General features: G+C 57.5%; 1 protein-coding gene across 1 annotated transcript; it reads right to left on the reverse strand.

Annotated features, from left to right (window-relative positions):
* Positions 1-2419: 2419 nt before the first annotated feature.
* LHX6 (LIM homeobox 6) lies at positions 2420-14637 on the reverse strand (the record flags this gene model as incomplete). Its single annotated transcript, XM_080630964.1, has 9 exons — positions 2420-2571; positions 3236-3410; positions 5241-5336; positions 5418-5518; positions 8049-8269; positions 13431-13552; positions 13626-13808; positions 13920-14060; positions 14563-14637. The coding sequence occupies 9 exons, from the start codon at positions 14635-14637 to the stop codon at positions 2420-2422; spliced, it is 1266 nt and encodes a 421-aa protein (XP_080487090.1).
* Positions 14638-15327: the final 690 nt, after the last annotated feature.

A 15327-nucleotide genomic window follows, 5' to 3' on the forward strand; every position in this document is an offset into this window, starting at 1 on the left:
GGCAGCAATCAAAAACTTCAGGGTGTTAAACCTGGCTCTGCCACCAACCCCCACGGTTCTTCTCAGTTTAGGATATCTTGGTTTCCCCTCCTATAAAACGGGGGGGAAAAACCACTAAGATTTACTTACCTTGGAGTGATCAAAGGACAAGTGATTCTAAAGCACTTTGAGGAGGAAGAAAAACTGCCTATTTCCAGCTGGCATCATGTTTTCCACTTAGTGGAGTCTCAGCTACCTGCGAGTTTGGCTCAGGAAGATCTGTGTATATATCGAGTTGCTGAGCCAAAAAGCTCATTTCAGATTTCACACGTGCAAGTGGAAATCGGGAGGGACGTCCGGGAACCGACAGCGCTTCACTGGTGCAAAACGAGAATCAGGCCAAACCACAGAAATTCCTCCTTCCTTTATGTTCAGAGGTGATCATCGAACCCCCCCTGAGACTCAGCACGTTCTGGTTTGTTCATATTCCCATGGGTTTGGGAGCAAGAGTTGCAAGCACAGTAGAGTCACTAATTCTGACTGTGTCCGGCATTGCCTTGGAGAGACTCACGGTCATTCTACAAGTCCACAAGAAACAAGTGAAAAAGGTAATTCTGCACTCAACACACACATACACAGAGTGGCGCTGGAGAAATAATAGTGGATGTGAGGTGCTGGTCAATGGAAAGAACTGAGAATGCTGGGTCTGAGTTTCTCCTGCATGGCTGATAACAGTTGCCTTGGGCTGGACGCTGTGTTTCAGCGGCTGAGGGGCAGTGGTGCTGGTAGCGCCATGGGCAGATGAGGAAGAGTTCGCGCAGTCAGTACTGAAAGAGGATGACCTAGTGGGAGAAACGTGAACCGAGTGTTAGCTGCTTTCAGACACAGACAGACAGCCCTCGCCATGGAAATGTGCTCTCAGCGACCAACAGGACAGACGTGCTCCACTGCAGCAGCCGCTTCCTCATGGAAAAACCCTCTCTGGAGCCACAATGGAATGGAGCTGGCTGGGGAAGGCAGGCACAGCATCCAAGGAGCCCAGGTGGGAGGAACGGGACTATGGCAGCACAAACCCTAAGAGAACAGTGCACCTCGGGCACAGCTGTAGCTGTGAAACCATCTCAGATTGGGCAACACACTGTAAACTGTATTTGATGTATTTGTTCTGTGATACAGCAGCTACCAAGAAAGGTGAAGGCCATTACAACAGTCCTTGCTCTATCCACCTCCCTTGCTGATCAACACAAGCTTCCCTCAAACCACTCCACCTTGCTGCTCTGCACGTACAGCGTCTGTCCTCACCATCAGCCAGGGGACGAGCTGATCACTGCACAGTTCTCCCATAGCCACTGCACTGGGTACTCCTCGGGGAGAGGAGGAGGGAGATGCCCCATGCGCAAGGGGAAACAGAGTCTTTGCATTTACATTTACATGTGTTTGCCAGGATCTCAGCTATCACCGCTTTGAAAAACGTTGGACAGGGAAAAAGGCTGCTTCAGGTTTCAGGAATTCAACATGCAGGTGATTGATTGTTTGGAAAAGTAGCTGGCTGGGGGCAGCTCCGTGTCCTGAGAACCCAGTTTTGCAACAGTTGTGAGCAAGTGATTGCGTTTAAATCACAGGAGCTCCTTGCTGCAGTAAGTTTCTCTGAATGACAGGACTGTATAATGTTTTTCCTGCAAACCCTCCAGCTCGCTGTGCAGGTATCATGACTAAATGGTAGCATTTAGACTGAAAAAGTAACTTTGCTGTGCCCCTGCTTTTGCTTATCAACACTGAGCTCAAAAACCCATTGCTGCACTGAATAGATTTGAAAAGAGAGATGCTGCGAACTTCGAACAGTAAAGGCAAAAGCTAAAACCAATAAGAGTTGCCAAAGGTTTAGTGTTTCCTCAGAATGAAGTCATTTAAACTAGAATCACAAATCAAGTCTTATGAGCCTAAAGCATGTTTCAGAAGTCTTTCCCCTAAATGAGCTGCGTTAGACCAGAGAGATGCTTTAAGTGCTGAACAGAACATATCGACATGCAATATGAGTCTATGATTCTATGAATATTGTTTCCTGCCCAGACATTGTGAAATAACATTCCTACTTCAGATACTGTAACAGCCAGTTGTTCTTTTTTTTAAGCAATACTGGAATCCCCAAGAAATGAATCTTTTCCATTAACTCATGGAAAATCAGAGAGAGAGGAGTTTAGGTAGGAAGATGTCAAAAGCCTTCTGTGAATGCAGGCACAGAACCCCAGCACATCACAACAATGAGGGGTATTTAGTGAAGAACAAAGTGATGCCATTTTGACCGACAGTTGGTTCATCAATCTAGGGCTACCAGAATTAAGGAAAGACACATGAGTGGGCAGCAGCTGCCGGAGATCATGGAGAAGCAGTGATGCTGACAAGAGACAGCAGTGGCAATGATGGTACACAAAAATCTTTGCTACAGTGGAGGTTTGGCCCCAAAGCCTGAAACAGGGACTACAATTACCTTCTCACCCCTATTAGATAGTGGTCCTTCCATGTCTGCTTTGAGGTGCACTGGTGGAGCAGTGTAGGGAAGTCTACAGTGCACTTGTCCACACTGTACCTGACCTGTGGATGAGAAGAGGCTTCAGCCTCTGTTACTACAAACAACACACACCCTGCAACCGGCACGGTCAGGCTTCCACATGGGGAGCAGCTTGAGACACGCATGGAAGAAAAGGTGCTCAGTAGATCAGGCAGAGGGGCAGCAGGAGCCATGTTTTACTATAGCCCACATGGGCAAAGGAGGGGAGAAGCCTCACGGAGCCAAAACCTCCACCCAGGCATGATCAAAGCTGCCCATCACTCACAAATGATGCACTGGTGCTTAGCAACTTAGAAAAAGCAACTCTGATCTTGTGAGCAGGAAGGAGACCACTTGACACCGAGCTCAACAGGGCACATTCACATCTCTTCTCCAAGACAAAGAAAACACAAGGAGGGCCGAGGACCAGGCAGGTAAAACCCAGGCAGTGACTTTCCTGGGGATGAGGTATGGAAGGAAAGAGGCTGCAGCAGCCCCTCTCCCCTCCTTCTCTCATCTGCGGCTTCCTGGTTAACAGCCCTTCAGAAACCCCCAAAGACACAGATCAGCAGAGCACGAGGAGCAGCAGCTCCTGCACCAGCCACGCACCCACAGCACAAGGGTGGTTTTGCCAGCGCTCTGTCCTACGGTGCCATCCCGCCGCCCTGCCAACCCCACCAAGCACCCGCTGCCATTGCTGGCTCTTACTTTCTATGTATCCGTGCAGCGTCACCATGCGGGCCCGCTCCGGGCTGCTGAAGGGCGAGTAGTGAATGTCATCAGAGAGTGAGGAAGGGATGCGGGACGGGGGGGCTCCCGAGGGCGGCACCGTGTGCTGCGGGGTGTGTTTTTTATGGCGGGCTCTGCAGTTTTGAAACCAAACCTGGAATGAAAAGCAGCAAAGGATGGGTCAATGGAGAGGGAATTGGGTTGAAGCGTGTTGGTCCTTCACCAAAGCCCCGTGATGGTGTGTCTTCCATGTGTTTAAAGAAAGAAGGATTCAAACCTAGGTATCTGCACACTGAAACACTTCACCAGTGCTCCACCAGCTTCCATAGCTTTGTTTTACACTCATTAGAGCAAGAGATTTGTCTCATGACAGTACAGACATTAGGATGCCTGAAGTAGCATCTGTACTATTGATTTGTCTTGGTTAAACCAACACTGTTCTTTATTAGGGTAATTAAAACTTTCAAGCTTGTCACTGGCTGAAACACCCTGACCAGGTGATGCAGAAACTCACATTCATGATCACACTGTTCCCTTCCTTGAGCTCAAAGGGATGTGAAAGCCCTGGGTAACAGCACCCTGCACACGCAAAGCTTCATCTGCAAATGATGGGAGAGTCTTTCAAAGTCCTGTTTAGATTCTAACCTTCAGCCCCAGCCTGGCCTAAAAGCAGGGCGGAGATTACCTGGGAAATGTCTGAGCATTAGCAAGGACAGGGGAGACAAAATCTAATAGGAGAACCTGTGGCTTTAGGGACGATGAAAACAATATTGCTTTAATCGCTTGTGCTTTCTTGTCTTCAAAAGCTACATCAGCAGAGCATTAAAGCTGAGAAAGGAGGGTACTGTGGTGGGATACAGCCCTAGTCCATATGAGCAGCAGGTATGAGCCCTCTGACCGTATCTCACTGCTTTTGATTAAAGGAATATTTAGGGGATTACATCCTAAGTTAAAACAAGCACGGATGGGGTGGGTTTTCCAATGCTAATGCGGTGATTTCCTTCTTGTGCTTGACTTTCTTAAAGCTAGGTGAAGTCAAAACCTTCCCCGAGGCTGAGCAGAGATCAGCTCTCCGAGGCCGAGCGCGCCGGGCCACGGAGAAGGAAACAGTCGTAAGCATTTGACAAATTGTTTCCTGTTGAAAGTGCCTTTAGAAAATACCCACATAAAAAGTAGCCCAGCGTGCAGGCGGCTTCATCCGCAGCCTGACGAAGAGCCTCGATCGCTGAGCCCCCAGCCAGGTTTTCACACATGAAACTGAAATGTGTCACTGGCAAAACAATCCTGGAGGAAAGCTCCACATTTAATCACTCGAGTTTTATTGTGTGCAGAAAGCGTGTCAGCAGAACGTTAAAGTGAAGAGTATGAGTGTCACCAAGGGGCAAAGATGGACTGCATACAGAGGCAGAAAGCAGGGAGCTGCAGAGGGGGAATTGCCTCAGTCCCTATGGCACAGCTTTCCCTCCCCTCCCAAGCAACACAAGTGCTGGGACTTCCCTGCCACCATGTCCCTTCTTTCCTTTAAGTAAATCCCAATGCTTCCCAAAGTGAGCCAGCTTTGCCAGCTCATGCTGGGATGGCTGAAGATAGGGAAGCACCCGCACTGCCCGTGCCTGCTACCAGGGCAGAGCACAGAGCTCCAGGACCACGTGCTAACAGCAGCTTTCCTAGCAGGCAATTTATTGGGACTGGCGGGGGTTGTATGGTTGCGTTTACCCATTGCTTTGTAAGAGGGAAAACCAAATAGAAAACCCACAAGTGAGACAGGGGAAGGATGGTGCTGGTGTTGCTATAGGAGACAATGAAGCCATCGCACTGGTGAGGCAGCACGAAGCTGCTGGATGCTGCACGTCCCAGGGTTGATGTGCAGGAGCGAGGGGCTCCAGGGACATGAGTTCTGTTAATACCAGCCTTGTGGTGCACCCCCTCTGCCCCTTCCCTTGCCCTGCTCGGGGCTGCTCAACCGATGGCGCCTGCCCCTCACCTGAATGACTCTCCGACTGAGCCCCGTCATGTCTGCCAGCTTCTGCAGCGTCTGTGCATCGGGGTTGTTGTCCTGAGCGAACTGTGCCTGCATGACCTGCGGAGGGGACCGAAAAGGGGGTCAGGATGAGGCCAGGGAGCCGCAGCCCCTCCAGCCCCCCCGGCCCAGCCCCACTACCTGCAGCTGCTCGGCGGTGAAGGAGGTGCGAGCCCTCTTGGCTGGCTTCGGCTGGCTGTCCTGCTCCGAGGGCACAGCCCCCTCCAGCGTGATCCCATTGCCTACGAGAGAGAAGCCCCCCGTGTGCTGCAGGTCAGGTGCTGCCCTGCTCACCTCCTGCCCCTGTGTGCAATGGCCACTTGACCAGGGGACAACACGCCTGGCATCACAGCATAGGGCACCCGCAGCATCTCTTGCTGAGAGCAGGAGCAGAAAGAGCAGAGCTGGAACCACCGCTTGTGAGCTGCCAGGGTTGCTGGGCCCCTCCATGCACCAGGAAGGAGACACCACCAGCCCTGAAGAGTTTACTATTGATCTAAGTAAAATGAAGCAGTGGGGAATGAGGGATGGGGAAACGGCAGCAGGAAGATGGGTGTCAAGGTGGTGTGTGAAGGAAAGCACTGATTCCTGCTGACCCTGACCTGGCCACAGCACTTGGCTTGGAATGGACCCTGCCCCTGCTGGGCTCACTGACATCCTTCATTCCTGCCCCACACTGCTCCCTGTGACCCCATCTTCCCCTGCATACGCTGCCCCCATCAGTCATTTCATTTGCTCAGACAATTTCACTCCTTTCCCCAGCCCCAAATCCTCACAGTATCCTCTCCTCCTCCTCCTCCTGGTCCCAGAACAGGAGCAGCACCATCCCCATGGCCTTGGAGTGGCCAAGCTCTGAACAGCAACCACACCAACGGGAACACGCCAGGGAAACACTGCCCATGCAGTTGCTAAACATGGCATTAGGATGAGCCCAGCCATATCACAGAGCTATGGAGCCTGCAGGCATCCTCACTGGGGTCCCCGTGCAGCCCATCGGCAGTGCACTGCAGCACCGATGAGGGATGGATGAGGGAGGATGCCTGAGCAGGACTGGCGCTCACCCCGCTCCCAGGATGCGCCTGCACAAGCCGGCGCTCGCTCTGCAAGCTGGACCAGGCTGTGATTGTCTTGGCTTGAGTTGAAGGACTTTCTCATATAGTTTGACTTGTTCTTTTCGGATGATGAATGGGACTCTGACTTCAGCAACATCTGTTTATTTTTCTTGTATGTAAAACCTCATGTGCAGAAGAAATTGCTGGGTAATTACTAGAAGGGGGGAGCATGGCCCTCCAACTGCAGCTCTCCAAAGCAATCCCATTCACTTCTCAAAACCAGGGGACACTTGGATGCAGGACACCCACCACATGCCCCAGCACTGTCTGACACCGTTGGGACCCAGCCCACACCAGCAGGTCCTTATAAGCAGCACCAAACCCACTGCCCCAGCTCCTGACTGGGTTAAGAGCCCTGCAGGACCCCCCAGCACCAGTCCCTGTGACCTTGCGCTAGCCTGCTCCTCCAGGCCATGCAGCCTCTCCCCCTCCATCCCTGCTCCCCACCGCCTCGCTCATGCCTCCACAGCAGCCGACCATATGGACCAACATGCTGCGAGCCCCATCCCGAGCCGGGACCCTCGCAGCCCAAGCGGGCACTCTGTTTTCATCCTCTTATTCAAACACTGTAAACAGAAACACATTATTTTCATGTCAGGTTGATTAATGGCTTCCACACGCTGCATGGGCCAGGACATGGTGTTTGCCTCCCTGTGCCCACCAAGCACTAGCAGGGCGCACAGAGGGCTGGAGTCCTGCTCCTGACCAAGGGTGATGCCCCAGGAGAGTCCTGGGCATAGGAGCCTGTAAGAAGGTGGCCCTGGGCACTTCCCTCATTGACTCTGAGGCTGCACAGCATCCTTGGCACCCTGCTCTCACCCAGCGCAGCACCCACGTGCAAACAGCCTCACATCCACAGCAGCCATTGCTCCCATAGGGGAGATAAACCCGGCCTCAGCCCCAGCCCATGGGCAGCACCCAGCCTGACTCCTTCTCCAGCACAGCCAAGCTCCTACAGCATCCAGTTCCCCTGAGCTGCAGTCGCTGCCATACCAACACATCCCAGGTACTTTCAGTGCAGGACAGCCCCCAGCACTGCCCGGCCTCCCTGTGCACCACATTGAACCAGCCCCACTGATCTGTTCCTCTGAGCATCCCCCTGTGGCTGCTGCCATGCAGGAGGATGGGGGCTGCAGCACTGCATGAGCTCGGTACCATCGGCTGGATTGGGAAAGCAGAGGCTGGCAGCAGGAACAGCAGCACACGGCGAGGTCCGGCTGGGAGCAGCACATCCCCGGGCAGGCAGGGCGGTGGAAAAGGATGGGAAGGTTCTGTCCCATCGCCAGCTTTCCCACCTTCTACATTTATGACTCACAGCCTCCAAATCCCAGTGGCCTCCTCACGCACTGCACGCTGGGCTGCAGGGTTTGTCCCCAGCATTGCCTGTGGCACACGGGTCTGCCACGAGCCAGCAGGGTTGGAACTAGATGATCGTAAAGTCCTTTCCAACCCTAACCACTCTATGAGTGCTGCCAATACACTGACCGCCTCCATGAGCACCCTGCCAGCCCAGGGCCTCACACCCAATCCCCCCCAAGGCTCCCCATCACCCTGTTCAGGTGGCAACAGGACCAACTTGGCACCCTGTGATGGGGATCAGCACAGGGGCACAGGGATGGCCCCAGGGCGAAGCCACAAGCGCGGCGTCAGGGCTGCGTACCGTTCTCTGCCGCTCGCTTGAGGTTCTCGATCATGGTGTCGTAGTGGATGCGGCACAGCACCTTCTCCTCCACCAAGCCGAACTCCTCACCGGTGGAGAGCTGGCGCTTGCAGGAGAAGCAGGCGAAGCAGGCGAGGTGGTAGGCGTTGCCCCGCGCTCGCCGCACCCAGTCGCTGGCGTAGATCTGCCTGCCGCAGCGGGCGCACTTGGTACCAAACCGGCTGCGGGAGGAGAAGAGGATGGGTGAGAGCAGGCAGGGTGAGACCAGGCAGAGGTGATGGCAACGCAGGGTGAGGGCCCATCGCTCGCCCCATCCATGACACCCATGCAGGGAAAGCGCTGCAGCCAAACCACTCCACCAGTGCTGTTGCCCCGCGGTGCAGGCAGCGGTGCAGGCAGCAGTACGTGACTCCCCGCAGCCCCAGCTGAGGTGACGCACCGACCGCCATGAATCAGCTTCCAAACCCGTGGGCTTTTCATTTTGATAACAGCCAGTGTAAGACTCGATGGAAACTGTGTTGGAGCCGGGGCTCTCCCAGTGCCATAAATCAAAACACGTGTGTGCTCCTCACACGTACGGGCCCAGGCATCTGCTTCTTCCTCCTACCAAGAGGTCTCCTCACGGTGAGAAGATGACAATCGCGCTTAAGTGACTTACGCTGGGAAGAGGCAGCAAGAGGCTGGGATCCCTGCATTGGGCACTCAAACCCCACCATTTCTGCCAGGATAATTCATGGGGACAACGGGGCCCCCATGGCCCTGCACCCCAGCCCAGCCAGGACACGCCGCCTGCGGCACAGGCAGGGTCACAGCTTTGGTTTGGCGTCTGCATTTCAGTGTTACCGCTGCTTAAAGAAATCACCGCGATGAGCAGCAGCGAGAGCAGCGGGGGAGAAGCGAGCATCTCTGACACCGCAGAGCCCTGACATAGCCCTGATCACAGCCTCTGCCTTCCCCGCACACCTCCAGTGCAGTCACTGCTGCCACCGCTCATTGGGAGCTCTGCCCAAGCAGCTCCAGCATCAGCACAAAACACCAAGACAAACGCACCAGGAGACCCGCACATGGCAAACCCTTCGTTCCAATCACTGCAGATGGGCGACGGAGGGGCCCAGGTCAGCCCCACACGCGCTGCCCATGCCCAGCCCCACACTGCAGAGCTGCCGCCCGCCCTGGGCTCAGCGAGATGCAGAAAGTCCTGTGCTGGAATTAGTAATTGCAAAAGTATTTGGGAGGAAAAGAAAGGTTTGAATGTTTCAGCCTGACCATGGCTGACCAGGGGGAAAACACGTTAACAACAAAATAAAAGGGCTGCTTTAGAGAGGACATTTCTCGTGCTGAAATTATACAGAGACTTAGCTAAGAGACTTCACTAATTTACTTCAGATGGGAACGCTGCAAACTGACTTTGTGCCAGCCCGTTTATATAAACGCGCAAACAAAAGAACTGTATTAATTTTTTATTTAGAAGTAAAGATCATTCCTGTAAATTGAATTACTTTGAACAATGTGCTATGTAAACAGTCGTACTCGCTGAACGGTATCAACCATGGGGCAGGCTTACCCAGCTAATAGCACGTGGTAATCGCTGCTCCCCGCTCAGATCCCAGCCTGCTGTGGGGAGGGGGAACGCAGCGTGGGGATGGGGATATCCCAGCATCACTGGGGATGAGGGGACACCGAGGCTCAGGGTAGGTCACCCGTCCCCATCCCCATCACACACTGAGTGGGACAGGGGAGACACCCGAGTGGCCCCAGACCCACAGCACGGTGCCCCCCTGGGATCCCCGAGTTGCTGGTGGCTGGGGCTGACACCATCATCCCCAAGAGAGCCACGGCACCGGCAGCGCCTGGCGGGAGGCTGAGGCTCCACAGCCAGACACAGGCACCGGGGCTGCACCGGCTGCGGCACCAGCAACCGCTGACACTGCACCAACATCTGCTCCAGCACCCACTGCAGGGACCGGGTTTAACAGCGACCAGGCTGAGCTGGGGCCAGGCGTGAGCACCCACTGCCACCCAACAGAGACCACCACTGCAGGGACCGACACTGCCAGCGGCACAGGGATGGGGAATGAGACGCCTGTGAGCTCGAAACCACTGCAAACAACAGCTCAAAGATAAAACCGGCTTTAGTTCACTGAGCTCGCGGGGCTGTGAGAGCCCAGAGAGCTCCGTCTGCTCAGGGCAATGAAGCACCAGGGGCTCCACATGGCTCCTGCTACCCTTCTGGCAGGGATGGGAACAGGGCTGCTGGAGATGCAGAGGCAGAGGCTTTCTCTGAGCCCAGCGCTGCGGCACAGGCCGGAGCATCCACAACCGCTGGAGCCATCGTTTCACACCCCGCATGCACAGACTGTGGTCGGGTGAGCGGATGCTGCCGGCTCTCCATGACAGTTACCAGTGGGAGATGGAAACTGCCAACAGCACTACCAGGAAAGACTCATCCCAGAGACTCATCCCGCCTCCCCCAGGGGTGGCTGCAGCATCTGGGGCACGGGAAGAGCAGAGGCGGAGGACACCCTGGTGCGTCCTGGCTCTCACGCATCACTGGTACTCTTGTGCTGCAGCCCCCTGAGCCCGGCTGGCCATCCCCCCCTGCAGGGACAGGGCAAAGGACACCCAGAGCCACCCACAGCACTGAGCATCCCTGTTCCCTCTTGGGCCCACTCTATAGAAAGCCCCTAACACAGCCTGCATGGTCAAGCTGTGGCTTCCAGACATGACCCAAATCCACAGCAGTGGGTTGCCTCAGTCTATTTCCACGCTGAGCCACAGCGATGCTCAAGCAGAACCAACCCAGTGGGATATGACAGCAAGGGGTGACAGAGGCCACCCAAGCCCACCCGCAGCAGAGCTCCTTTGCTGCCCTGTCCCCCAAGGACACATTCCAGAGCCAGTGACTCCATACTCCCATGCCCAAGGGCTGCCCATGAAGGCAGGAGCCACAGGAATCACAGCAGGGTGCTGCGGGAATCACACCGGGATCACACCAGGCCTCCCTGGGACCCAAGCCGTGGGAGCTTGGCTGTGAGCAGCCCTCGCATTGCCTGGGAACGCAGTGTTCTGCTCAATGAGCTCCAGTTTTAATCTGGTTCTCCTCGAGCCCTGGATGCCAAATAGAATTATTTGACAAGACACAGGAAACAGCAGCATTTGCTTAAAACACACATGAGGCCGCAGAGCCGCGTCGGCACTTACACAGCCTCCAACATGAACAGGGAAGGAAAGCTCAGACAGACCAGGCCTAAACACGTTCAGTGCCGGGCAGTGCCCGTGGGCAGCCCCGCTCCTGACAGACCCCCAGCCCCAAAACCTCGGGGAGTTAGAGCTGGTGCAATAAAAGCTGCTGCACGCTCGGTGCAGAGCGCATCCCGCAGCCCCTTCCCATCTGCCTTGGCTCCAGAGCCCCGCGTGTGTTACGATGGGTTTTCTGCCTTGCTTTATGTAAAATAAAGCAACAAACACGCGCTTCATCACCAGCAGATAATAAACACGAGAAGAACCAGCTCGAGAGTCAGGTTCCGGGTCCCGGCTGTCCGGGATCACCGAGCTGCGGGCCGGGTGCTCCCGGGAGCAGCACAGGCACAGGACGGGGCCGGGTGAGGAGCCCCCAAGCCCGGTTTGCCAAGAGGCAGCCGGGGGGCGCCTGCCCTGACCCACCCAGGCTCCCGGCTCCGCACCGGGGCTGCCCTCGGGGGCAGCGGGAGCGACCCTCGCTTCGGGGCGGCCCGAGCTCAACCGAGGATCTCAGACCAGAGGCTGGGGGGGGGTCGGAGCGGCCCCGAGCGCTGCCCTCGGTGTTCACCGAAAACAGAAAATCCAGACCCCGAAATCCCCTCCTTTTTGTGCAAAAGGCGAGTGCGAGGCGCGGTCTGGGAGCCCCCCACCCCCTCCCAAACAAGGCCCCCAGGAACGGGGGGGTCCTGTGGTGTTTTCTGCGATTTTCGTTTTAGTTTCGTTCGCATCCCCGCTCCCCGGCGGGCAGAGCCCGGGAGGGACGGAGAGGTCCGCTCGCTAAACGGGTTTATATGCAATAGATGTTGTTCGCTGTATTTGCTCGAAGGTAATTTGTAAATCCAGCCGCTACGTTTAAAAAAGCCTTTGGAAAGGTTCACTCTTAAAAAGTTAAAAACTGAAATTAAAATATAATTAAAAAAACAACGAATAAACCCAAACAAAAAAAAAATTAACGAAATCGGAACCGTTATTAATCAATGACAACGCTGAAAGTGCCCCGAAGCAGCACAACGGCACCGCCGACTTCCTTAAACCTCTCTGCTGAGCGTGAAGGAGATTTCGGTGAAATCATCCTCGAATAGAAGCTTAAAAATACTGATAATTATAATAATACCAATAATATCAATAATACCAATAATAACACCACCTCCACGCACCCTCGGGACCGCTCGGCTCCCGGTTGCCCCGCACCCGGCTCCGGCAGCCCGGGGACCGCGCACCCCGCGGCGGCACCGCGCCCGGCTGGGACCTGGGCTGAGCCGCGGGTAACCGGTACCCGGAGCCCTATACAAACCACGGGCGAAACCTCTCAGGTATTTCTCTGCCCGCGGCCCCGCTGTCCGCGGAGGCTGCCCCGACCCGCTCCGCCGCGGCCGGGGGACGCTGTGAGCCCCCCGCAGGGGTCATTCTCATTTCCTGCCGTGATTCCCCTTCCTCCCGGGGCAAACGGCATTCCCTCATCCCGGTGGGACGGGGAAAGCCGGAGCCGGGGGCTCTGATGTTGAGTTAAACCCAAGTGAGGAGCTCGGGATCCTCCATCCCACAGGGCCACTCTTTTTGGGGGTAAACTCGCGGGTTTAGGTCTGTAACGAAGAGACGCTCGCAGCCAGAAACATCCCCCCGGCAGGACGCGCTCCCCGGGGAACGCGGGCCCGCACCGAACCCCACGGCAGGCGCCCCGTCGCGGGCATTCGTTTCGGTTCTTTAACGCCCTCCTGCCACGGACACCCCGGTATTTGCGATAGCGCCGGGCAGACAGAGCTTCCCAAAAGCCGCTCAGCACCACAGACCGATAGGAACACGTTCACCCTCCCGGCAGAAGCCGAGGCGATGCCGTTCAACCGGCCCTTCCAGGGGCGAGGGCAGGTTCCCCGCAGCGGCTCAGGGCGGCCCGGACAGCCCGGGTGCGTGGCACTGCCCCCGGCAGTGAATCGGGGCCAGGAACCGCTTCGGCAAAGGCTGCAGCTGCACCCCAAACCCCGTTCCTCCCAGTGCCCCGAGGGGACGCTTCCCCACCGGGCTGCTCCGCGGAGCCCGGCGGCTTCTCCGAGCCTTCTCCCCGCAATCCGGAGCCGGCGAGGATACGGAGCCCCCCCGGAGCGCGGAGCTGCCCCCACACCCCCCCCAGCCCGTGTGCCCTACCTGAAGTAGTCCATCTTGCAGAAGATCTCCTTGTTCTTGATGTAGCAGCTGTGCTGCTGCCGCAGCGAGGTGCGGCACACGGAGCACTCCAGGCAGCGGACGTGCCAGATGAGGTTGTTCACCTGCGGCAGAGAAGGGGGCTGAGACCCGGGGGCCACCACCCGCTGCCCCCCGCCGCCCCCCGCCGCCGCTCACCTTGAGCAGGTACCGGTCGAGGATCTCCAGCCCGCAGCTAGAGCAGACGTTCTTGCCGGCCGACGGCGTGGAGGAGGAGGAGGACGGCGGGGAGCAGACGGACGGCGTGGAGGGCGTGCTGGGCGCGGAGCGGGCGTCCTCCTTCTCCAGGGCGCCGGGCAGCGGCTCCCCGTCGGGCTGCGACTGCGGGAAGAGCGGCCGCGGGGCCGTCAGGCGGGACCCGTCGTCCCCCGGAGCATCCCGCAGCGCCCCGCAGCCTCCCGCTGTCCCCCTGCAGCCCCCGGCCCCGCTTACCATGGCTCGAGCGTGCGGGTCGAGGCAGCGGGAGCTCCCCTTGGGCAGCGGCTCCGGCGGCATCACCTTGCGGGAGAGAGCGGGAGAAGGAGGCTGCGGCTCCATGCGCCGGGCGAGCGCGGGGCACCCTATATAAACCGCCTCAAAACAATAAATAAGAACTTTCTAGTGGCCATTTAAATCCTTTGCAACAAAAGCTGCGTCTCTTTAATGAAGCAATTTGAATGTGGATTGAATTCTCCCCCTGCCTGCACTTAACCCGGGCCTCTTGAAGTAATCGCTCGGTTCCCATGCGAGCCAAAGCGCTGAAAAAACCCCACAAACTACCTGCAATTAGAAATTGCCGTAAATGCCCGAGATAAGAGGTACCCAGAGTGTCAATTCCGGCTGTCAATCAGGGAATCCATCAGGCCACCCAAAGAATTGCAAATTTGATTTTTTTAATGGTAGTAATTAAAAATCGAAATTCTTCCCCCTCTCCCTGCGCCGAGCACAAAACGCCCCAGAAAACGCCAGGATGGAAAATCCTCCCCTCGGGCGCGGGAGAGCAGCGACCGGCCGCAGCCCCGGCCCCGGTTACCGGCCCGCCCAGGGGGTGCCCGGCCCCGCTCCCGGCCCCGACGGCAGCACCGACAGCGCTCACCTTGCCCACCTCGGCGCCGGCCGGGGCGCGGCGGCCCGGGCCCCGGGGCTGCCCGCCCTCATGGCTCCGGTGCATGGGGCGGGCGCGCCCCGCTCCGCCCGCCGCCGCGCTCCGTGCCCGCGGGCGGCGCGTCCCGGGGCCGCGGCAGGAAGGGCGGGGAGCCGCGCCGGCCCCGCTCCCCCGCCGGGGGCGGCCGCGGGCCGGGCAGGAAGCGGGGCCCCCCCGCCGCGCCCCGGGGGCCGCCCGCCCCGCCGGGCCCCGCTACCTGCGGCGGCGGCACCGGCACCGCCCGCGGAGGGAGGGTTGCGGGGGGGCGGAGGGGGGGAAACACGAGACCCGGCCCGGTCCTTCCCCCGCTGCAGGGCACTGCCCGCCCCGACGGGGCGCCCGGGCCGGGCCGGCCCCAGGGCAGCGCCGCCCCACGCCGCCGGGACCGGCCGCGGCCCCGGAGCCCCCCGCGGGGCGGGATCGGGTGCGGCAGCGCAGATCGCACCCACCACCGCGGCGTCTGGCCGCCCGCCTCTGCCCGGGCTTCATTAGTAACCTGATAATTCCCCGGCAAAGCCCCGGCAGCGGTTCCACCACGGAGTAATTGCAGGACGGTAACGTGAGCTGATGGCGGCCGGGGATGGATCCTCGCCTTTATTGGTTTTGACAGCTAAATTGTTAACCGAGAGGGAAATCAGATGAAAGCCATTTTAGAATAAATACAAGACATTAAGGTTTAAACATCGAGGTTGCAAGAAAGGCCGAGAAACCCCCAGG

This window comes from Psittacula echo (genome assembly GCF_963264785.1).
Source record: "Psittacula echo genome assembly, chromosome: 16".
Taxonomy (NCBI): domain Eukaryota; kingdom Metazoa; phylum Chordata; class Aves; order Psittaciformes; family Psittacidae; genus Psittacula; species Psittacula echo.